General features: G+C 45.0%; 1 protein-coding gene across 1 annotated transcript in view; it reads right to left on the reverse strand.

Annotated features, from left to right (window-relative positions):
- Positions 1–7756: 7756 nt before the first annotated feature.
- The window catches only part of crip2 (cysteine-rich protein 2), a 78753-nt gene continuing 62427 nt past the window's right edge, over positions 7757–24082 (reverse strand). The window contains exons 7-8 of the mRNA XM_067991088.1: positions 9624–9681; positions 7757–8542 (exon numbers count right to left, since the gene is read on the reverse strand). Coding sequence (XP_067847189.1) covers positions 8478–8542; positions 9624–9681 — 123 coding nt within the window. The 3' untranslated portion in view covers positions 7757–8477. The remainder of the gene's footprint in view (positions 8543–9623; positions 9682–24082) is intronic.

The raw sequence follows: 24082 nt of genomic DNA on the forward strand, positions 1-24082 counted from the left end.
GACTGGAGAAGCTGGGGTTGTTCTCAGAGCAGAGAAGGTTAAGAGGAGATTTGATCGAAATATTCAAAATCATGAAGGGTCTAGACAGAGTAGATAGAGAGAAACTGTTCCCATTGGCGGAAGGGTCACCCAGTCCGGATGGGATGCATCCTCGGTTACTGAGGGAAGTAAGGGTGGAAATTGCAGAGGCTCTGGCCACAATCTTCCAATCCTCCTTAGATAGGGGGACGGTCCCAGAGGACTGGAGGATTGCAAATGTTACACCCCTGTTCAAAAAAGGGGAGAGGGATAAACCTGGCAATTACAGGTGACTTTTCTACTTTGAGTCCTGCCAATCTTTTCAGTTCCTCCTCTTCATCTATTTTTATCCTCTATCACTACTACCTCCTCCTTTACTGTACAATGGCAGCATCCTCTTCTCTAGTGAAGACCAATGCAAAGTATTCATTTAGTATCTCAACCATGCCGTCTGCCTCCACAAGATTATCTCCTTTTTCGTCCCTAATCGGTCCCACCCTTCTTTTGACTACCCTTTGACTATTTATATGTTTATAAAAGACTTTTGGGTTCCCTTTATGTTAGCCGCTAATCTATCCTCATACTCTCTCTTTGCCCCTCTTATTCCCTTTTATTAGATCTCCTCTGTACTTTCTGTATTCAGCCTGGTTCTCTACTGTATTATGAACCTTACATTTGTCATAAGCCTCCTTAAGGATGCTCCAGCTTTGGATGCCCTTCCTTTCCCCTTGTACAAATGTAAGGAATCTTACAACACCAGGTTGTAAGATTCCAGGTCCAACAGTTTTATTTGAAAATCACAAGCTTTCAGAGGCTTTCTCCTTCGTCAGGTGAGTGTCGGGTTCCTTGAAAATTACCGCATATATAGTCACAGATCAATGCCTGGTGATTACAGATAATCTTTCCAACTGCCCGTTATCAAGGCCATCAAATTAATTGAATAGTGTTCAGACAGAGAAACATTAGATACCAGACAACTGAATATACAAACGGCCAGAACCAAAGAAAGAGGGAGAGAGAGAGAGAAACATCCAAAAGGAAGAGAAAGAGAGAGAATGACCAGTTGTTTTAAAAACAGATAACTTTTTTTTTGCTGGTGGGGTTACGTGTAGCGTGACATGAACCCAAGATCCCAGTTGAGGCCGTCCTCATGGGTGCGGAACTTGGCTATCAATTTCTGTTCAACGATTTTGCGTTGTCGTGTGTCTCGAAGGCCGCCTTGGAGAACGCTTACCCGAAGATCGGTGGCTGAATGTCCTTGACTGCTGAAGTGTTCCCCGACTGGGAGAGAACCCTCCTGTTTGGCGATTGTTGCGCGGTGTCCGTTCATCCGTTGTCGCAGTGTCTGCATGGTCTCGCCAATGTACCATGCTCCGGGGCATCCTTTCCTGCAACGTATGAGGTAGACAACGTTGGCTGAGTCACAGGAGTATGAAGCATGTACCTGGTGGGTGGTGTCCTCTCGTGTGATGGTGGTATCTGTGTCGATGATCTGGCATGTCTTGCAGAGGTTGCCGTGGCAGCGTTGCGCGGTGTCGTGGACGCTGTTCTCCTGAAAGCTGGGTAATTTGCTGCGAACGATGGTCTGTTTGAGGTTGGGTGGCTGTTTGAAGGCGAGTAGTGGAGGTGTGGGGATGGCCTTAGCGAGGTGTTCGTCGTCATCGATGACATGTTGAAGGCTGCGGAGAACATGGTGTAGTTTCTCCGCTCCGGGGAAGTACTGGACGACGAAGGAATGTGTCTACTCTGTACCTGAACCATCTCCTCTTGAAGGCCTCCCATTGTTCAATTATTGTTTTGCCTACCAATTTTTGATTCCAATCCACCAGGACAAGATCCCTTTTTAACTCACTGAAACTTGCCCTCCTCCAGTTAAGTATTTTTACATTTGATTGTTCCTTGTCCTTTTCTATAACTCTTCTTACGCACATGCACGCCAAACTCATCTTAGACTGCCTCGTATTTGCCCCCTATCTGATACTTCCTGTTTCTAAGAACATCAGAACATAAGAAATAGGAGCAGGAGTAGGCCATCCGGCCCCTCAAGCCTGATCCACCATTCAATAAGATCATGACTGATCTTCTACCTCAATGCCATTTTCCTGCACCATCCCCATATCCCTTGATGCCTTTAATATCGAGAAATCTATCGATCTCTGTTTTGAATATATTCAATGACTGAGCCTCCACAGCCCTCTGGGGTAGAGAATTCCAAAGATTCACCACCCTCTGAGTGAAGAAATTTCTCCTCATCTCAGTCCTAAATGGCCTACCCTTTATTCTGAGACTGTGACCCCTGGTTCCAGACTCCCCAGCCAGGGGAAACATCCTCCCTGCATCTACCCTGTCGAGCCCTGTAAGAATTTTGTATGTTTCAATGAGATCACCTCTCATTCTTCTAAACTCCAGAGAATACAGGCCTAGTCTACTCAATCTCTCCTCATACGACAATCCCGCCATCCCAGGAATCAGTCTGATGAACCTTTGTTGCTCTCCCTCTATGGCAAGTATATCCTTTCTTAGGTAAGGAGACCAAAATTGTACACAATTGCAATCTCACCAAGGCCCTATATAATTGCAGTAAGACATCTTTGCTCCTGTACTCAAATCCTCTTGTAATAAAGGCCAACATACTATTTGCCTTCCTAATTGCTTGCTGTACCTGAATGTTAGCTTTCAGTGACTCATGTACAAGGACACCCAGGTCCCTTTGAACATCAACATTTCCCAATCTCTCACCATTTAAAAAATACTGTGCATTTCTGTTTTTCCTACCAAAGTAGATAACTTCACATTTTTCCACATTATATTCCATCATAATACAGTTAGTTTTAGCATAGTTATGGAAAAGGACAAAGAGAGAGCAGGAGTTAAAGTTTTCAATTGGGGAAAGGCCAATTTTACTAAACTGAGAAATGATTTAGCAGAAGTAAACTGGAAACAGCTACTTGAGCAGTGGGAGACATTCCAAGGGATGATTCAAGGGATTCAGGGTAAACAAAGGGAGGGGCTGCCAAATCTAGAGCCCCCTGGATGTCAAGAAGCATTCAGGGTAAGATAAGGCAGAGAAAGAAAGCCTGTGATAGACACCGGGAACTCAATACTACAGAAAGCTTAGAGGAGTATACAAAGTGCAGGGGTGAAGTTAAAAAGGAAATTAGGAAAGCAAAGAGAGGGCATGAAAAAATACTAGCAGATAAAAGCAAAGAAAACCCAAAGATGTTTTATAAATTCATTAAGAGCAAGAGGATAACTAAGGAAAGAGTAGGGCCTATTAGAGACCAAAAAGGTAAACTATGTGTGGAGGCGGAAGATGTGGGTATGGTTCTTAATGAATACTTTGCATCTGTCTTCACAAAGGAGAGGGATGATGCAGGAATTGAAGTTAAGGAGGAGGAGTGTGAAATATTGGATGGGATAAACATAGTGAGAGAGGAAGTGTTAAGGGAATTAGCATCTCTGAAAGTGGATAAATCACCAGGGCCGGATGAAATGTATCCCAGGCTGTTAAAAGAAGCCAGGGAGGAAATAGCGGAGGCTTTAACAATCATTTTCCAAACTTCACTGGATACAGGCGTAGTGCCGGAGGATTGGAGGACTGCTAATGTTGTACCGTTGTTTAAAAAGGGAGCGAGGGATAGACCGAGTAATTACAGGCCAGTCAGCCTAACCTCGGTGGTGGACAAATTATTGGAATCAATTCTGAGGGACAGGATAGACTGTCACTTAGAAAGGCACGGACTGATCCAGGACAGTCAGCATGGATTTGTTAAGGGGAGGTCGTGTCTGACTAACTTGATTGAATTTTTTGAGGAGGTGATAAGGAGGATCGATGAGGGTAGTGCAATTGATGTAGTCTACATGGATTTTAGCAAGGCTTTTGACAAGGTCCCACATGGCAGATTGGTCAAAAAAGTAAAAGCCCATGGGATCCAAGGGAATGTGGCAAATTGGATCAAAAATTGGCTCAGTGGCAGGAAGCAAAGGATAATAGTCGACGGGTGTTTTTGCGACTGGAAGGCTGTTTCCAGTGGGGTGCCGCAGGGCTCGGTACTCGGTCCTTTGCTTTTTGTGGTATACATCAATGATTTGGACTTAAATGTAGGGGGCATGATTAAGAAGTTTGCGGATGACACGAGGATAGGATGTGTGGTTGATAGTGAGGAGGAAAGCTGTAGACTGCAGGAAGATATCAATGGACTGGTCAGATGGGCAGAAAAATGGCAAATGGAATTCAATCTGGAGAAGTGTGAGGTAATGCATTTGGGGAGGGCAAACAAGGCAAGGGAATACACAATAAATGGGAGGATACTGAGAGGTGTAGAGGAAGTGAGGGACCTTGGAGTGCATGTCCACAGATCTCTGAAGGTGGCAGGACAGGTAGATAAGGTGGTTAAGAAGGCATATGGGATACTTTCCTTTATTAGCCAAGGCATAGAATATAAAAGCAGGGAGGTTATGCTGGAACTGTATAAAACACTAGTTAGGCCACAGCTTGAGTACTGTGTACAGTTCTGGTCACCACATTACAGGAAAGATGTAATTGCACTAGAGAGGGTGCAGAGGAGATTTACGAGGATGTTGCCAGGACTGGAGAATTTTAGCTATGAGGAAAGATTGGATAGGCTGGGGTTGTTTTCCTCGGAACAGAGGAGGCTGAGGGGTGATTTGATTGAGGTGTATAAAATTATGAGGGGCCTAGATAGAGTGGATAGGAAGGGCCTATTTCCCTTATCGGAGAGGTCAATAACCAGGGAGCATAGATTTAAAGTGATTGGTAGAAGGATTAGAGGGGAAACGAGGAAAACTCTTTTCATCCAGAGGGTGGTGGGGGTCTGGAACTCACTGCCTGAGAGGGTGGGAGAGGCAGAAACCCCCAACTCATTTAAAAAGTACCTGGATGTGTACCTGAAGTGCCGTGACCTACAGGGCTACGGACCAAGAGCTGGAAAGTGGGATCAGGCTGGGTGACTTGTTTCTCAGCCAGTGCGGACATGATGGGCCGAATGGCCTCCTCCTGTGCTGTAATTTTTCAATGCTTCAATGGTTCTATCTGCCATGTTCTTGCCCACTCACTTAGCCTGTCTATATTCCCATGAAGCCTCTTTGCATCCTCCTCACAACTCACATTCCCATCCAGTTTTGTGTCATCAGCAAACTTGGAAATATTACATTTGGTTCCCTCATCCAAATCATTGATTTAGATTGTGAATAGCTGGGGCCCAAGCACTGATCCCTGCGGTACCCCACTAGTCACTGCCTGCCACTCGGAAAAAGACCCGTTTATTCCTACTCTGTCTGTTAACCAATTCTCAATCCATGCCAGTATATTACCCCCAATTCCATGTGCTCTAACTTTGTTCACCAACCTCCTGTGTGGGACCTTATCAAAAGCCTTCTGAAAATCCAAATACACCACATCCACTGGTTCCCCGTTATCTATTCTACTAGTTACATCCTCAAAGAACTCCAATAGGTTTGTCAAACATGATTTCCCTTTCATAAATCCATGTTGATTCTGCCAAATCCTATTATTATTTTCTAAGTGTCCTGTTATCACAGCCTTTATAATAGAATCTAGCATTTTCCCTATTACTGATGTCAGACTAACCGGTCTGTAGTTCCCTGTTTCCTCTCTCCCTCCTTTTTTAAAGAATGGGGTTACATTTGCCACCCTCCAAACTGCAGGAACTGTTCCAGAATCTATGGAATTTTGGAAGATGACAACCAATGCATCCACTATCTCTATAACCACCTCTTTCAAAACCCCGTAGATCGTCAGGTCCTTGGGATTTATCAACTTTCAGTCCCATTAATTTCTCTAATACTTTTTTTTTACTGATCCTAATTTCCTTCAGTTCCTCATTCTCGCCAGACCCTTGGTTCTCTAGTATTTCTGGGAGATTTTTTGTGTCATCTTCAGTGAAGATAGAGACAAAGTATTTGTTTAATTTCTCTGCCATTTCCTTATTCCCCATTATAAATTCTCCCGTCTCTGTCTGTAAGGGACCCACATTTGCCTTCACCAGTCTTTTCCTTTTTACAAACCTAGAGAAGCTTTTACAGTCTGTTTTTATGTTTCTCGCTAGTTTACTCTCATATTCTATTTTCCCTCTTTGTCAATCTATTGGTCCTCCTTTGCTGAATTCTGAAATGCTCCCAATCCTCAGGCTTACTGCTTTTTCTGGTAACTTTATATGCCTCTTCCTTTGATTTAATACTATCTTTAATTTCTCCTGTTAGCCACAGTTGGACCACTTTTCCTCTTGGGTTTTTGTGCCTTAAAGGAATAGATATTTGTTGCAAATATATATTTCTTTAAGGCACAAAACTATTATTTTCTGAACTACTCTTTATTGTAATGCTGTTTGTCTCTGTGCACCTTGTATCTCCTCTCTAATGCTTTATCCTGGTGCCCATCCCCCTGCCAAATTAGTTTAAACCCTTCCTCAAAGCATTAGTTAACCTCCCCGCGAGGACCTTGGTCCCAGCCCTGTTGAGGTGCAACCCGTCTGTCTTGTACAGGTCCCTCCTGCCCCAGAACTGGCCCAATACCCCAGGAATCTGAAGCCCTCCCTCCTGCACCATTTCTCCAGGCATGCATTAACCTGTCTTAACCTACTATTCCTAAACTCATTAGACCGTGGCACTGGGAGTAATCCAGAGATCACTACCTTTGAGGTCCTGCTCTTTTAATTTCCTCCCTAGCTCCTGAAACTCTGCCTACAGGACCTCGATCCTTTTCCTTCCTATGTCATTGATTCCCACATGGACCATGACTTCTGGCTGTTCCCCGACCCCTCAAAATGTCCTGCACCCTCTCCATGATCTCCTTTACCCTGGCACCAGGGAGGTTACACACCACGAGGGACTCACATGGGCAGTTGCAGAAACACCTGTCTATCCCTGACTATCGAATCCCCTAGGACAACTGCATTTCTTGTGCCCCCCTGTGCAGCCGAGTCCCCCACGGTGCCATGGATTGCTCCTGACTGCACTCTCCCTGCTCACTAGGATTTTTTGGGGTTCAGAAGTCCCCTGCTCACTATGATTTATTGGGGTTCAGAAGTCCCCTGCTCACTATGATTTATTGGGGTTCAGAAGTCCCCTGCTCACTATGATTTTTTGGGGTTCAGAAGTCCCCTGCTCACTATGATTTAGCAATGTCAGAAAAGTGAAGATTTTCTCTGTTTACGATTTAATCCACATAATTCATAGAGAAAATCTTGCCCAACACAGCAGCATAGTCTGTAATTTGATCCTCCCGCCAGTGTTCAACTAGCTGGTCTGTGCCATGGAGACTCGACATTTAGCCTCACTACATGCGGGGTGGGGGAAGAGAAAAAGAGAAACAGAAATCAGCCAGTCTTCTCGATCCTTATTGTAATGCAGTAATCCCTGATTTAAAGAGGTGTGTCTGGCTGTGAGGGGAGGGGATCAGGTGCTGGCGAGGATGCCCCCTACAGTCAAATAGCTGGACAAGACTCACTGTTTGGGGTCACTGAGAGAAGAGTGGGTGGTTACACCTATCAAAGTACCCTCAGGAGGGTCCGGGGGAGAGGGAGGGGGTTACACCTATCAAAGTACCCTCAGGAGGGTCCGGGGGAGGAGAGAGGGGGTTACACCTATCAAAAGGACCCTCAGGAGGGTCCGGGCGAGGGGAGGTTTTAATTGGAATCTCCACCACAACTTAACTTAGCAGCTGAAAAGGAAATGAATAAAACTAAGAAACGGTTCAAAATGTTTGGCATAGTTTATTATCAGTAAATGATAACTGAACAGTATTTTACTAGTTTTTTTAAAATGCACATTAACAGAGCTTTTCTTTGCTGATGCTTTTAAAAGAAACAGGATGTTTTTCGATGTACTTTGCATGACATAATGCTGTGGTTAAAGGAACCCGGCCCCCTTTCAGTGGGGTTTAGTCGCGATCCACAGTGAGCAATGATGGGATTAGACAGCTTATTTCACAAGTAGGGAAGGCTTCATAAAACAGGAGGGACATCACACAGCGATCGAGAAGTTGTTACTCACAGATTGGTGTTACTGCAGCAGTGCTCGAAAGATATTTCAACAGGTACTTTGCTTTTAAAAGGGTTATTGGCTCAGCCCTGACCATTACTCTCTGGGTCAAGATCTGATACAGCTTTGGCAAATTCAGAGTGATGTTAACAGGTTTCCACAGCTCTCTGCTATATTTAAATTTGAGAGATAGTGACAGGAGATCGTCAGGTCCTGAGAGCTGATTCCACGCCCCATGACAGTTCACACAAATTGCCCATTTAATACTAGTTGGTCAACAGCACACTACAGTTCAAACTACATTTAATACCTCTCAACACATCTAGTTGTGTTTCTAACCTACTGTTACGGTGAATACAATGTCTGTGTGCTTTGCATTAGCAATCACAAAACAGCACAATGTTGGACATGGTTTCTCCCGGAGACAAGTAATCACATCACTGGCCCCCAGCGGTACCATCCTTGTCGTAGATGTAACTCCCGACAACTCCAGTATTGACCCCTGTAACGACAGGAAGAAAATGATATGGGAGGTGGAAATTGAGGAAGATTCATTGCTATACAGGTTCTAGCTGCAAGAGGTCTCTGCTGTTCTGTTTGAAATGAGTTGTTTTCAAATCCCTCCATGGCCTCGCCCCTCCCTATCTCTGTAACCTCCTCCAGCCCTACAACCCTCCGAGATCTCTGCGCTCCTCCAATTCTGGCCTCTTGTCCATCCCCGATTTTAATCACTCCACCATTGGCGGCCGTGCCTTCAGCTGCCTAGGCCCTAAGCTCTGGAATTCACTCCCTAAACCTCTCCCCCTCTCTCTCCTCCTTTAACATGCTCCTTAAAACCTACCTCCTTGACCAAGTTTTGTCCTAATATCAGTGTCAAATTGTGTCTGATTTTTGTATATTCGTAAGATATTTTCAGTTTTTTGGGAAATATGACTCCATTGACTTTTTCCTGCTTCTGGATTCTTGCACTGCAAGGTCGCTTAGCAACTCCAGCAACGGACCACTGGATCCCCGGTCAGGGGATCGAGTGCTGTGCCCACGGACCACTGGATCCCCAGTCAGGGGATCGAGTGCTGTGCCCACGGACCACTGGATCCCCAGTCAGGGGATCGAGTGCTGTGCCCACGGACCACTGGATCCCCAGTCAGGGGATCGAGTGCTGTGCCCACGGACCACTGGATCCCCAGTCAGGGGATCGAGTGCTGTGCCCACGGACCACTGGATCCCCAGTCAGGGGATCGAGTGCTGTGCCCACGGACCACTGGATCCCCAGTCAGGGGATCGAGTGCTGTGCCCACGGACCACTGGATCCCCAGTCAGGGGATCGAGTGCTGTGCCCACGGACCACTGGATCCCCAGTCAGGGGATCGAGTGCTGTGCCCACGGACCACTGGATCCCCAGTCAGGGGATCGAGTGCTGTGCCCACGGACCACTGGATCCCCAGTCAGAGGCTGCAGAGGTTCTACACACAGATGAAGTCAATGGAAGAGAATAGGGCAGTCAATTCGCAATGACCATTTTATGTCACTGCCTGAGACCAGCTGCACCCCCATTATGTCTCATTTAACTAGACCCTTATTACCTTTTGGTCCAAACAGGATTCCGTAGCAGGGTTTGTGGCAGTAGGGCTGTCCATCGTGCTGTACAGACAAAAAGAAAGGCCATTTAGTACAACAATCAGCCCACACACGGGTTAGTGCTATTTATATTTAAAAACCAGCTGATCTCAACCAACATCTAAAACAGATTATCTGGTCATTATCACATTACTGTTTGTGGGATCTTGCTGTGCACAAATTAGCTACCATGTTTCCTACATTACAACAGTGACGACACTTCAAAAGTACTTCAATAGCTGTAAAGCACTGTGGGAGGTCCTGAAAGGTGCTATATAAATGCAAGTCTTTCTTTCTTAACTAAAAACTTTGCAAGATGCATATTCCCATAAGGAGGAAAGATGGAGCATCCAAAGCTCGAACTCCCTCGATAACAACGGAAATAGAGGTTAAAATAAAACAGAAAAAGGAGGTTTATAACAAACGTCAGGTACAGAAACAGTAGAAAACCAGGCAGAATACAGAGTGTGCGGAGGGGAAATTGGAAACAGAGAAAAGATTAGCGGGTAACATAAAAGGGAACCCAAAAATCTTTTATAAACGTATAAAAACTAAAAGGATAGTTAAAAGGAAGGGTGAGCCAATTAGGGACAAAAAAGGAAATCTTCTTGAGCAGGCTGAGGGTATGACTGAAGTACTGAATGAATACTTTACACCAAAAACATTAAAGCAGGTGGAGAAAGAGCGAGATCTGAGCATTCTAGTGCATGACCAATGAAGTCTGAAGGTTCATGACCAATGCCGTGAAGCGATATCTACAGTGAAGAGTGTGTTGGGGTGCATTTATAGGACAATTGACTATAAGATGAAGCATACTAATTTGTCCTTGTACAAGACCTTGGTCAGGCCTCGGTCAGAATAGTGTCCAGTTTTGGTCGTCTCATATGGTGGGTGATATTGAGGCTTTGGAAAGGGTGCAGAGGAGGGCCACGAAATTAATTCACAGTTTGAAGCATCTTAATTATACAGATAGGCTAAAAGAGCTAGGACTCTATACTTTAGAGAAGTGTAGATTTAGAGGTGATCTGATCGAGGTTTATAAGATGATGAAGGGAATAGATTGTGTTCCAGTTGACAGTTTGTTCCAATTAAATAGGTTCGGGAGGACCAAGGGTCACAATTTTAATTTGTACAAGACCAGATCGAGGTTAGATGTCAGGGGGTGGTTCTTCCCCAGAGAATAGTGAACCTCTGGAACAGGCTGCTGGTTCATCCGGTGGACGCCAATTCACTGAATCCCTTCAAGCGAGAGCTGGACCCGTTTCTGGTTGGGGCGCAGATCACCTCTTACAAAAAGAAGGTAATGTATAGAATTATCAGAGCCAGAGTGATCTCCTGGACTGGTTTCCATCGCCCGGGGGGGGGGGGGGGGGGGGGGGGGAGGAGGAGAAATTTCCCAAATATTTTTCCCCCAAATTGGCCTGGATTTTTTAATCTGGTTTTCCACCTCTCCCAGGAGATCAGTTGTTTTCGGGTGGGGTGGAGAGTTTATATATTGTATACACAGGGTATTACAATTGTGTGGGACAGGCTGGATGGACCAGGGGGTCTTTTGCTGTCCGTCACTGTTCATAAGCTTGTATCTGTCTTCACAAAAGATGATGAAGTTAATGTCACAGTAGAGGAGGAGGGAGTAGAGATATTGGATAAAAATAGATAGAAAGGAGTTGCTAAATAGGTTGGCATCACTCAAAGTTAACAAGTCACCCGGTCTGGGTGAGGGAAGTAAGGGTGGAAATAGCAGAGATTCTGTCCATAATCTTCCAATCATCCTTAGATATGGGAGTGGTGCCAGAGGACTGGAGAATTGCACTCCTGTTCAAAAAAAGGGGAGAGGGATAAACCCAGCAACCATAGGCCAGCCAGCCTAATGCCAATGGTGGGGAAACTTCTGGAGACCACTGCCAAGGACAAAATTAATTCTTACATGGAGAAGCATGGGTTAATAAGGGGCAGCCAGCACAGATTTGTTAAAGGCAAATCATGTCTGACTAACCTGATTGAGTTCTTTGATGAAGTAATGGAGAGGGTTGATGAGGGTAGTGTAGTAGATGATGTATATGGACATTCAAAGGCATTTGATAAAGTACCACGTAACAGACTTATTCAGAAAATAGAAGCACACAGGATTAAAGGGATGGTGTTAATGTGGGTATGTAATTGGCAAAGGGATAGGAGGCAGAGAGTAGTGGTGAATGGATTTTTTTCTGACTGGAGGGAAATCTGCAGTGGGGAACAGTGATCATAATATGATCAGATTTAGAATAGTTATGGAGAAGGACAAGAGGTCGGTATTAGGACCATTGCTTTTCTTGTTATATATAAATGATCTGGTCTTGGGTATAGGGAGTACAATTTTGAAGTTTGTGGATGATATAAAACTTTGCAATGTAGTAAACAATGTGGAGGATAGTAACAGACTTCAGGAGGACAGAGACAGACTGGTGAAATGGGCAGACAACATGGCAGATTAAATTTAATGCGGATAGTGTGAAATGATGCACTTTGGGAGGAACCACGTGGAGAGGCAGTATAATCTAAATGGTACTATTTTGAGGGGAATACAAGAGCAGAGGGACCTGGGGGCACATGTTCACAAATCTTTGAAGGTGGCAGGGCTAAGAAAGCATATGGGATACTTGGCTTTGTAAATAGGGGCACTGAATACAAAAACAAGGAAGTTATGCTAAACCTTTACAAATCACTGGTTAGCCCTCAGCTGGAGTATTGTGTTCAATTCTGGGCACCACACTTTAGGAAGGATGTCTAGGCCTTGGAGAGGGTGCAGAGGAGATTTACCAGGGATGAAGGACTTCAGTTATGTGAAGAGGCTGGAGAATTTAAACTAAGTTGGCAGGGGGATGGGCACCAGGATGAAACATTAGAGAGGAGATACAAGGTGCACAGAGCACTGGGAGGGACAAGTAGCACTGGAGTAAAGAATGGTTCACAAATAGGAGGGTTCAGACAGGAGGGCAAATGTGAGTCAGTCTAAGATGAGTTTGGTGTGCGTGTGTGTAAATGCACGTAGCTTGGTAAATAAGGTTGGTGAGCTGCAGGCTCAAGTCGCCACATGGGACTATGATATAGTGGCAATAACAGAGACCTGGCTCAAAGAAAGGGAGGATTGGGTACTTAATATTCCTGGTTACAAGGTATTCAGGAAAGATAGGGAAGGAAAGAAAGGAGTGGGGTTGCAGTATTGTTTGAAAAAACTATTCTAGTGCTGGAAAGGGATGATGTAGTTCGGGGTCAAAGACAGAATCTATTTGCTTAGAATTAAGGAACAATAGAGGAGCTATTACACTACTGGGTGTGTACTATAGAGGACCAAATAATGGGGAGGGGACAGAGGAGAACATTTGCAGGCAAATTACAGAAAGATGCAAGAACTATAGAGATAATGGGGGACTTCAACTATCCCAATATAGACTGGGATAATAACAGGGTAAAGGGCAAAGAGCGGGAGGAATTCCTGAAACAGTTGAGTAGAATGGGCTTATACTCTCGAGTTTAGAATGAGAGGTGATTTCATTGAAACATATAAGATTCTGAGGGGGCTTGACAGGGTAGATGTTTTGAAAGGCTGTTTCCCGTGGCTGAAGAGTCTAGAACTCGGAGGCATAGTCTCAGGATAAGGGATCGGCCATTTAGGACTGAGACGAGGAGGAATTTCTTCACTCTTGTGAATCTTTGGAATTCTCTACCCCAGAAGGCTGTGGATGCTCAGTCGTTGAGTATATTTAAGACTGAGATCGATAGATTTTTGGACTCTAGGGGAATCAAGGGATATGGGGATCATGCAGGAAAGTGGAGTTGAGGTTGAAGATCAGCCATGATCTGATTGAATGGTGGAGCAGGCTCGAGGGGACATGTGGGCTTCTCCTGCTCCGATTTCTTATGTTCTTATGTAAAATGTATACAAGAGAACTTTCTTGATAAGTGTATTTCCAGCCCAACGAGGACGGAAGCAGTGCTGGATCTAGTTCTGGGGAAGGAAGTGGGGCAGGTGGAGCATGTTTCAGTGGGAGAGCATTTGGGGAACAGTGATCATAATATGATCAGATTTAGAATAGTTATGGAGAAGGACAATGAACACCCAAATGTTAAAATACTGAACTAGAGGAGGGCTAATTTCAGTGAGTTAAAAAGGGAACTTGCCCAGGGGGATTGGAATCAAAAATTGACAGGCAAAACAGTAATTGAACAATGGGAGGCCTTCAAGGAGGAGATGGTTCGGGTACAGAGTAGACACATTCCCATGAGGGGGAAAGGAAGAATATTCAAAGCTAGAGCTCCCTGGATGACTAAAGATATAGAGATTAAAATGAAACAGAAAAACAAGGCTTATGACAAATGTAAAGTTCCATAGAGAACCAGGCTGAATACAGTGAGTACAGAGGAGATCTAAAAAAGGGAATCAGAGGGGCAAACAGAGAGTATGAGAATAGATTAGCGGCTAACATAAAAGGGAACCCAAAAATCTTTTATAAACATATAAATAGTAAAAGAGCAGACAAAGGAAGGGTGGGACCGATTAGGGACAAAAGAGGAGATCTTCTTGTGGAGGCAGACGGCATGGTTGAGATACTAAATGAATACTTTGCATCGGTCTTCACTAGAGAAGAGGATGCTGCCATTGTACAGTAAAGGAGGAGGTAGTAGTGATAGAGGATAAAAATAGATAAAGAGGAGGAACTGAAAAGATTGGCAGGACTCAAAGTAGAAAAGTCACCCGGTCCAGATGGGATGCATCCTCGGTTACTGAGGGAAGTAAGGGTGGAAATTGCAGAGGCTCTGGCCACAATCTTCCAATCCTCCTTAGAAATGGGGACGGTGCCGGAGGACTGGAGGATTGCAAATGTCACACCCCTGTTCAAAAAAGGGTCGAAGGATAAACCTGACAATTACAGGCCAGTCAGCCTAACGTCGGTGATGGGGAAACTTCTAGAGACAATAATCCGGGACAAAATTAATTGTCACTTGGAAAAGTCTGGACTAATAAATGAAAATCAGCACGGATTTGTTAAAGGAGAATAATGTTTGACTAATTTGATTGAGTTCTTTGATGAAGTAACGGTGAGGGTTGGTGAGGGTAGTGCGGCTGATGTTGTGTATATGGACTTTCAAAAGGCGTTTGATAAAGTACCACATAATAAATTTGTTAGCAAAATTAAAGCCTATGGTATACAGTGGTGTTATTGGTACAATTTTGAAGGGGTACAGGAACAGAGAGACCTGGGGGTGTACGCACACAAATCTTTGAAGGTGGCAGGAGAAGGTGAGAAGGCTGTTAAAAAAGCACATGGGATCCTGGGCTTTATTAATAAAGGCATAGAGTACAAAAGCAAGGAAGTTATACTAAACCTTTATAAAACACTGGTTAGGCCTCAGCTGGAGTACAATTCTGGGCACCACACTTTAGGAAGGATGTAAAGGCCTTAGAGAGGGTGCAGAGGAGATTTACTAGAATGGTACCAGGGATGAGGAACTTCAGTTATGTGGAGAGACTGGAGAAGCTGGGATTGTTCTCCTTACAGCAGAGAGGTTAAGAGGAGATTTGATCGAAATATTCAAAATCATGACAGAGTAAATAAGGAGAAACCGTTTCCAGTGGCAGAAGGATCAGTAACCAGAGGACACAGATTTAAGGTGATCGGCAAAAGTGCCAAAGGTGACATGAGGACTTTTTTTTAAAAAACGCAGCGAGTTGTGATGATCTGGAATGTGCTGAAAGGGCGGTGGAAGCAGATTCAATAATAACTTTCCGAAGGGAATTGGACTTGAAGGGAAAAATTTACAGGGCTATGGGGAAAGAGCAGGTGAGTGGGACTAATTGGTAGCTCTTTCAAAGAGCCAGCACAGGCACGATGGGCTAAATGGCCTCCTTCTGTGCTGTATCATTCTATGATTCTGTACATGATTGGAGGGCGAGGTCACTCCCCAGTAGCATTCGTAAAGTCCACTCTCAAAGATTGGTCTGTCCGCCGCTAAATGTTTATGAAAAAAATGCAAAGCAGAGAGTCCCATCTAATGGGCCGAAGTATAGCACAGCTGACAGTTCCTGACAGAGAGATTTCTCACTCGAATCCACTGGTGCCTCTGGTGCTTGTAATTTGTAAGATCGTTACGTGAAGGCACCGGATATACTAAAGTTGCCTTTTCAATATGTTGCCTGTGCCCAGTGTCCTGGAATCAAGTCAGGCCAGTGACAGTAGGGATCAGACAAGCCTCAGTTTGCACCTCCCACCTGACAGGGTGAGATTGGTCTAGTTCAGTGGCGCAAAATGGGCGCTAACTAATTGGCCAGCTGTCTCACACTTTGCCCAATTTGCTTTTCTGTTTACCTTTCATTTGCTTTTCTGACCAAGTCCGATTTCACCACCGATTACGATTCAGAACAGGCAACCTGTCTGTGGCTGGTCAGAGAGATGCCATCCCATAACCATCTCACATACTGTCCAGACACTTCCCAGGGGAGCAAAGAACAACTCACTCATTCCCCAACACCAGTTTCCCTAGCTTAATATCCATACAGATATTAAGCTAGGGAAACATCACGGCTCCCAGGGAGGCTAATGGGCTCCTCCCGATCTCCTGGCACAGATCAGAAAAGGAGGCTGATGTTCCTGGATACAAGGGCCAACACAGAGAATAATCTCGCACTCCCAGGATCATCAATGTTGCTTGTCCTGACATTTTAGAAGCATCCTCCAGGAAATGGGCTTTAAGATGTTGACTGGCAGCACGAGGGAGTCATGAGAAAACAATTGCATCTTTCTGATCTATCCTTGGGCCTGGGAGGATCTGACATCAGGCCTTGTTAATGCCCTGAAGCAAAAAATTGCACTCCATGTTGCACAGTTATGAACAAACGTGCTTTAAGGGAACAGTGCTCCACTAGGGAGGGGCTGTATATTTACTGGGGTCTCTCATCTTACCCTATACCTTAATTGGTAGAATGGTTTGTTCTCCCCTCTTCTGCTGGAGACATTGCTTTGTGCTGGGCTATTAGTAGCCCCCTCAGTACATAGAATCGTAGAATGGTTACAGCTTGGAAGGAGGCCATTCGGCCCGTCGAGTCCATGCCAGCTCTCTGCAAGAGCAATCCAGCTAGTCCCACTCCCCCGCCCTATCCCCGTAACGCTGCAAATTTTTTCCCTTCCAGTACTTATCCAGTTCCCTTTTGAAGGCCATGATTGAATCTGCCTCCACCACCCCCTCGGGCAGTGCATTCCAGATCATAACCACTCGCTGTGTAAAAAAGTTTTTCCTCATGTCACCTTTTGGTTCTTTTCGATCACCTTAAATCTCTGTCCTCTGGTTCTTGACCTTTCCTCCAATGGGAACAGTTTCTCTCTATCTACTCTGTCTAGACCCTTCATGATTTTGGATACCTCTATCAAATCTCCTCGCAACCGTCTCTGTTCCAAGGAGAACAACCCTAGCTTCTCCAGTCTATCCACGTAACTAAAGCCTCTCATCCCTGGAATCATTCTAGTAAATCTCTTCTGCACCCTCTCTAAGGCCTTCACATCTTTCCTAAAGTGCGGTGCCTTGAACTGGACTCATTACTCCAGTTGTGGCCGAACCAGTGTTTTATAAAGGTTCATCATGACTTCCATACTTTTGTACTCTTATGCCTCTATTTATAAAGCCCAGGATCCCGTATGCTTTTTTAACCGCTTTCTCAGCCTGCCCTGCCATCTTCAATGATTTGTGTACATATACCCCCAGATCTCTCTGTTCCTGTACCGCTTTTAGAGTTGTGCCCTGTAGTTTATATTGTCTCTCCTCATTCTTCCTATCAAAATTTATCACTTCGCATTTTTCTGCGTTAAATTTCATCTGCCACGTGTCCGCCCATTCCACCAGCCTGTCTATATCCTCTTGAAGTCTATCACTATCCTCCTCACTGTTCACTACACTTCCAAGTTTTGTGTCATCTGCAAATTTGGAAATTGTGCCCTGTACACCCAAGTCCAAGTCATTAATATATATCAAGAAAAGCAGTGGTCCCAGCACCGACCCCTGGGGAACACCACTGTACACCTCCCTCCAGTCCGAAAAACAACCGTTCACCACTACTCTCTGTTTCCTGTCACTTAGCCAATTTCATATCCATGCTGCCTCTGCCCCTTTTATTCCATGGGCTTCAACTTTGATGACAAGCCTATTATGCGGCACTTTATCAAACACCTTTTGGAAGTCCATGTACACCACATCAACTGCATTGCCCTCATCTACCCTCTCTGTTGCCTCATCAAAAAACTTAATCAAATTAGTTAAACATGATTTGCCTTTAACAAATCAGTGCTGGCTTTCCTTAATTAATCCACACTCATCCAAGTGACTGTTAATTCTGTCCCGGATTATCGTTTCTAAAAGTTTCCCCACCGCCGAGGTTAAACTGACTGGCCTGTAGTTGCTGGGTTTATCCTTACACCCTTTTTTGAACAAGGGTGTAACATTTGCAATTCTCCAGTCCTCTGGCACCACCCTCGTATCTAAGGAGGATTGGAAGATTATGGCCAGTATCTCCGCAATTTCCACCCTTCCTTCCCTCAGCAACCTCATCCGGACCGGGTGATTTATCTACTTTAAGCACAGCCAGCTTTTCTAGTACCTCCTCTATCAATATTTAGCCCATCCAGTATCTCAACTATCTCCTCTTTTACTGTGACTTTGGCAGCATCTTCTTCCTTGGTAAAGACAGATACAGAGTACTCATTTAATACCTCAGCTACGCCCACTGCCTCCAAGTGCTGATCTCCTTTATGGTCCCTAATCGGCCCCACCCCTCCTCTTACTACCCGTTTACTGTTTACATGCCTGTAGAAGACTTTTGGATTCCCTTTTATGTTGGTCGCCAGTCTATTCCCATTCTCTCTCTTTGCCCCTCTTATTTCCTTTTTCACTTCTCTGAACTTTCTATATTCAGCCTGATTCTCACTTGTATTATCGACCTGACATCTGTCATACGCCCCCTTTTTTCTGCTTCACCTTACTCTCTATCTCTTTTGCCATCCAGGGAGATCTGGCTTTAGTTGCCCTACCTTTCCCCCTCATGGGAATGTGCCGAGACTGTACCTGAACCAGCTCCCTGTTTAAAGGCCGCTCGTTACAGTTTTGCCTGCCAATCTTTGATTCCAATTTACCTGGGCCAGATCCGTTCTCTACCCACTGAAATTGGCCCTCCTCCAATCAAGTATTTTTACTCTAGATTGCCCCTTGTCCTTTTCTGTAACTAATCTAAACCGTATCACTGTTCATCACTGTTCCCAAAATGTTCCCCCACTGACACTTGAACCACTTGGCCCACCTCATTCCCCAGAGCCAGATCCAGCGATGCCTCCTTCCTCATTGGGCTGGAAACGTACTGGTCAAGAAAGTTCTCCTGAACACACTTCAGAAATTCCTCCCTTTCTTTGCCCCTTATTACCATCCCAGTCTATATTAGGATAGTTGAAGTCCCCCATTATCACTACTCTGTGGCTCTTTTACCTCTCTGTAATTTCCCTACAAATTTGCTCCTCTATATCCTTCCCACTTTTTGGTGGCCTATCGAATACACCCAGTAGTGTAATGGCACCTCTTTTATTTCTTAACTCTAACCAAATAGATTCTGTCCTTGACCCCTCCAGGACATCCTCTCTCTCCCACACTGCAATATTTTCCTTAATCAATACTGCCACCCCCCTCCTTTCTTTCTTTCCCTATCTTTCCTGAACACCTTGTATCCAGGAATATTTAGTCCCCAATCCTGCCCTTTTTTGAGCCAGGGGTCCCCAAGTGGTCATTTTTCAGCACCTGAGCCTAGACCTAGAGTCTAAACAGGCAATCCTACTATGGGAGGCATCATATACAATCTGATCTGCATAGGTGTCAGCCGTGGCTCTGTAGTAGCACTCTCTCCTCTGAGTCAGAAGGTCATGGGTTCAATCCCCACTCGAGACTTGAGCACATAATCCAGGCTGACACTCCCAGTACCAGTACTGAGGGAGTGCTGCACTGTCGGAGGTGCCGTCTTTCAGATGAGATGTTAAACCGAGATCCCGTCTGCCCTCTCAGGGAGATATAAAATATCCCATGGCACTACTTTAAAGAACGGCACGGGAGTTCTCCTTGGTGTCCCGGCCAATATTTATCCCTGGAATACTGTGTACAGTTTTGGTCTCGTTATCTAAAGGAAGGATATACTTGCCTTAGAGGCGGTGCGACGAAGGTTCACTAGATTAATTCCTGGGATGAGAGGGTTGTCCTATGAGGAGAGATTGAGTAGAATGGGCCTATACTCTCTGGAGTTTAGAAGAATGAGAGGTGATCTCATTCAAATTTAAATTCTGAGGGGGTTTGACAGGGTAGATGCTGAGAGGCTGTTTCCCCTGGCTGGAGAGTCTAGAACCAGGGGGCATAGTCTCAGGATAAGGGGTCGGACATTTAGGACTGAGATGAGGAGGAATTTCTTCATTCGGAGGGTTGTGAATCTTTGGAATTCTCTACCCCAGAGGGCTGTGGGTGCTCAGTCGTTGAGTATATTCAAGACTGAGATCGATAGATTTTTGGACTTTAAGGGAATCAAAGGGATACAGGAATCAGGCGGGAAAGTGGACTTGAGGTCAAAGATCAGCCACAATCTTATTGAATGGTGGAGCAGGCTCGAGGGGCTGTGTGGCCTACTCCTGCTCCTATTTCTTATGGTCTCAACCAACATCACTAACAGATTATCTGGTCATTTCTCTCACTGCTGTTTGTGGGAGCTTGCTGTGTAAAAATTGACGGCCACGTTTCCTACATTACAACAGTGACTATGGTTGCTGTGCATATGGACTTTCAAAAGGCATTTGATAAAGTACCACATAATAGACTTGTTAGCAAAATTAAAGCCCCTGGGATTAAAGGGACGGTGGCAGCACGGATACAAAATTGGCTGGGGGACAGAAAGCAGAGAGTAGCGGTGAACGGTTGTTTTTCAGACTGGAGGGATGTATACAGTGGTGTTCCCCAGGGGTCAGTATTAGGACCACTGCTCTTTTTGATATATATTAATGACCTGGACTTGGGTACAGAGGGTATAATTTCAAAGTTTGCAGATGGCACGAAACTCAGAAATGTAGTAAACAATGTGGAGGATAGTAACAGACTTCAGGAGGACAGAGACAGACTGGTGAAATGGGCAGACACATGGCAGATTAAATTTAATGCAGAGAAGTGTGAAGTGATACATTTTGGTGGGAAGGACAAGGAGAAGCAATATAAACTAAATAGTACAATTTTAAAGGGGGTGCAGGAACAGAGAGACCTGGAGGTGCACATACACAAATCTTTGAAGGTGGCAGGACAAGTTGAGAAGGCTGTTAAAAGGCATATGGGATCCTGGGCTTTATAAATAGAGGCATAGAGTACAAAAGCGGGGAAGTTATGTTAAATCTTTATAAAACAATGGTTAGGACTCAGCTGGAATATTGTGTCCAATTCTGGGCACCACACTTTAGAAAGGATGTGAAGACCTTAGAGAGGGCGCAGAAGAGATTTACTAGAATGATTCCAGGGATGAGAGACTCCAGTTATGTGGAGAGACTGGAGAAGCTGGGGTTGTTCTCCTTAGAACAGGGAAGGTTAAGAGGAGATTTGATAGAAATGTTCAAAATTGGCACGATGGGCCGAACGGCCTCCTTCTATGCTGTATCATACTATGACATTATGAAACTACATGTCAAAAGTACATCATTGGCTGTAAAGCACTTTGGGAAGTCCTGAGGTTGCAACAGAAATACAAGTTCTTTCTTCCTTTCTTTCTTTCTAACTCATGCAGTTTTACGGGGTGAAGAGAGACTATCCATTGGCCCTGCCGTGTCCCAGCGTGAGAACAGAAGTTTTAAAACAAAATGGTGCCTTTCTTTCACTCCTGACCACATGGGGAATGTCAGGAATGGGATTGACAGCGTGCCTGATTACAAGCCTACTTAAACATTTACAAGTTTCACAAAGATAAGATTCGGGTAGCCATTCAGCCCGTCAAGGGGTCTTTCCATTGAAGGAACCCATCACAACAGTTAGCCATCTCTTGAATGACGCTACAGCCTTTGGCCTGGCTGGGAGACCATTCCTGACATGAGCCCCGAACTTCCTTTGGTGGGGAATCCAGAACGAGGGGATACAATCTTAAAATAAGAACTAGGCCGTTCAGGGGTGATGTCAGGAAGCACTTTTTCATACAAAGGGGAGTGGAAATCTGGAACTCTCTCCCCCAAAAGGCTGTGGATACTGGGGGTCAATTGGAACTTTCAAGACTGAGATCGATAGATATTTGTTGGGTGAGGGTATCGAGGGATATGGAGCACTGGAGGGTAAATGGAATGAAAATTGAATGGTGGAGCAGGCTCGAGGGGCTGAATGGCCTCCTCCTGTTTCTAAACAAATGTAAAAGGTGTTAACAAATCGATGGAAATGGAAAGCAAAGAAAGGCTCCTTCAACTGATGTGTTTATTATTAAGAGTGAAAATTGGCAAAATAAGTGACATTGTAAGCCCAACTGAGTGAGTCTCTCTCTAAATCCAGCTAGATGGCTACCAGACTCTGTACTGCTCTTTGTGAATGTTTCCGTAGGTTTGTAATCAAGCTCATCCCCAACATCCCCAATGTTGACCTGTGATGGGTGCCCAGGATATAACATGCCAGCATTAACAAGGTTACAGTAGTAACACATTGCTCTTTGTCTCCCATCGAGAGAATGGTGACAGAGGCAGAGAATAGAGAATAAAGGCCTTTCTGTCTTGACGATAATTGGAGTAAATAGGCACTCATTGTAGTGTCATTCGACTGAGGTCCATGCCAATAATTAAAGTGATGTTAAGATTATTTAGTTACTTTTTTTTTCTTCGAACCGTTCAGCTGATGGAAGTCAGGTGTCATAACCCTGCAGTGACCTTATTCTAAAAATTCTTTCTCCTGTCCCCATTGCAAAGAAAGAACAAACTTGCATTTATAGAAGGACCTCAGGATGTCCCAAAGTGCTTTGCAGCCAATGAAGTGTAGTCACTGTTATAATGTAGGAAATGCGACAGCAAATTTGTGCACAGCAAGATCCCACAATCAGCAATGTAACGAATGACAGGATAATCTGTTTTTAGTGATGTTGTTTGAGGAATAAATATTGGCCAGGACACCGGGGAGAATCCCCTGCTCGTCTTCAAATAGTGCCATGGGATCTTTTACATCCTCATATGGAGGGCAGATGGAGCCTCGGTTTAACATCTCATCCAGAAGACGGCACCTCCGACAGTGCAGCTCTCCCTCAGTACCGCACTGTCAGCCTGGATTATGTGTTCAAGTCTCTGGAGCAGGGGCTTGATCCCATGACCTCCTGACTCAAGGGTGAAAGTGCTACCCACAGAGCCACAGGGGACACCTTGCATGGCTTCCATCGAACTCATCCTTTTCTAGGATCTCAAAACCTCTCATTTCTTCCTCCTTCAGTCTTAAAAGCCAAGCTTGGTGTTTTCTAATCACTATGTCAAACTTGTCCCTCAACTAGATTTCTCCATTTAAAAAATAAATTGAATGAGCCTCTCTGTTCACGTTACAGGAATATCCCGCAAAACATCTGCAGGCTTAACCTCAACACCAACTTGCATTTATATAGCGCCTTTAACACAGTAAAATGTCCCAAGGTGCTTCACAGGAGCGATTATCAAACAAAATTTGACACCGAGCCACATGAGGAGATATTAGGACAGGTGACCAAAAGCTCGGTCAAAGAGGTAGGTTTTAAGGAGCGTCTTAAAGGAGGAGAGAGAGGTAGAGAGGTTTAGGGAGGGAATTCCAGAGCTTAGGGCCTAGGCAGCTGAAGGCACGGCCGCCAATGGTGGAGCGATTAAAATCAGGGATGTGCAAGAGGCCAGAATTGGAGGAGCGCAGAGATCTTGGAGGGTTGTAGGGCTGGAGGAGGTTACAGAGATAGGGAGGGGCGAGGCCATGGAGGGGTTTGAAAACAAGGATGAGAATTTTAAAATCGAGGCGTTCCTGGACAGGGAGCTAATGTAGGTCAGCGAGCACAGGGGTGATGGGTGAACGGGACTTGGTGTGAGTTAGGATACGGGCAGCAGAGTTTTCGATGAGCTCAGATTTATGGAGGGTGGGAGGCCGGCCAGGAGCCCAATGGAATAGTCGAGTCTGGCTCTTTATATTTGTTTACATTAATGAGCACAAAGAAGAGTTTGTTTGCTTATCTACTGTGGGTGGACTGAGGCTGCTACAATGGCGGCATCCACTGGGGAGAGAGATTTGCTAGTCAATGTGCTAAGTGAATAGTCACTCTGACCCCAGTTCTGGGGGGGGTGGAGGTGGAGGTGGAGAGCATGGCCCTCCCCTTCTTGACCGACATCAGTACAATAGGGGTAACTGTAGGACTCAGCTACAGAGC

The sequence above is a fragment of the Heptranchias perlo genome, chromosome 10 (genome assembly GCF_035084215.1).
Source record: "Heptranchias perlo isolate sHepPer1 chromosome 10, sHepPer1.hap1, whole genome shotgun sequence".
NCBI classification, from domain to species: Eukaryota; Metazoa; Chordata; class Chondrichthyes; order Hexanchiformes; family Hexanchidae; genus Heptranchias; species Heptranchias perlo.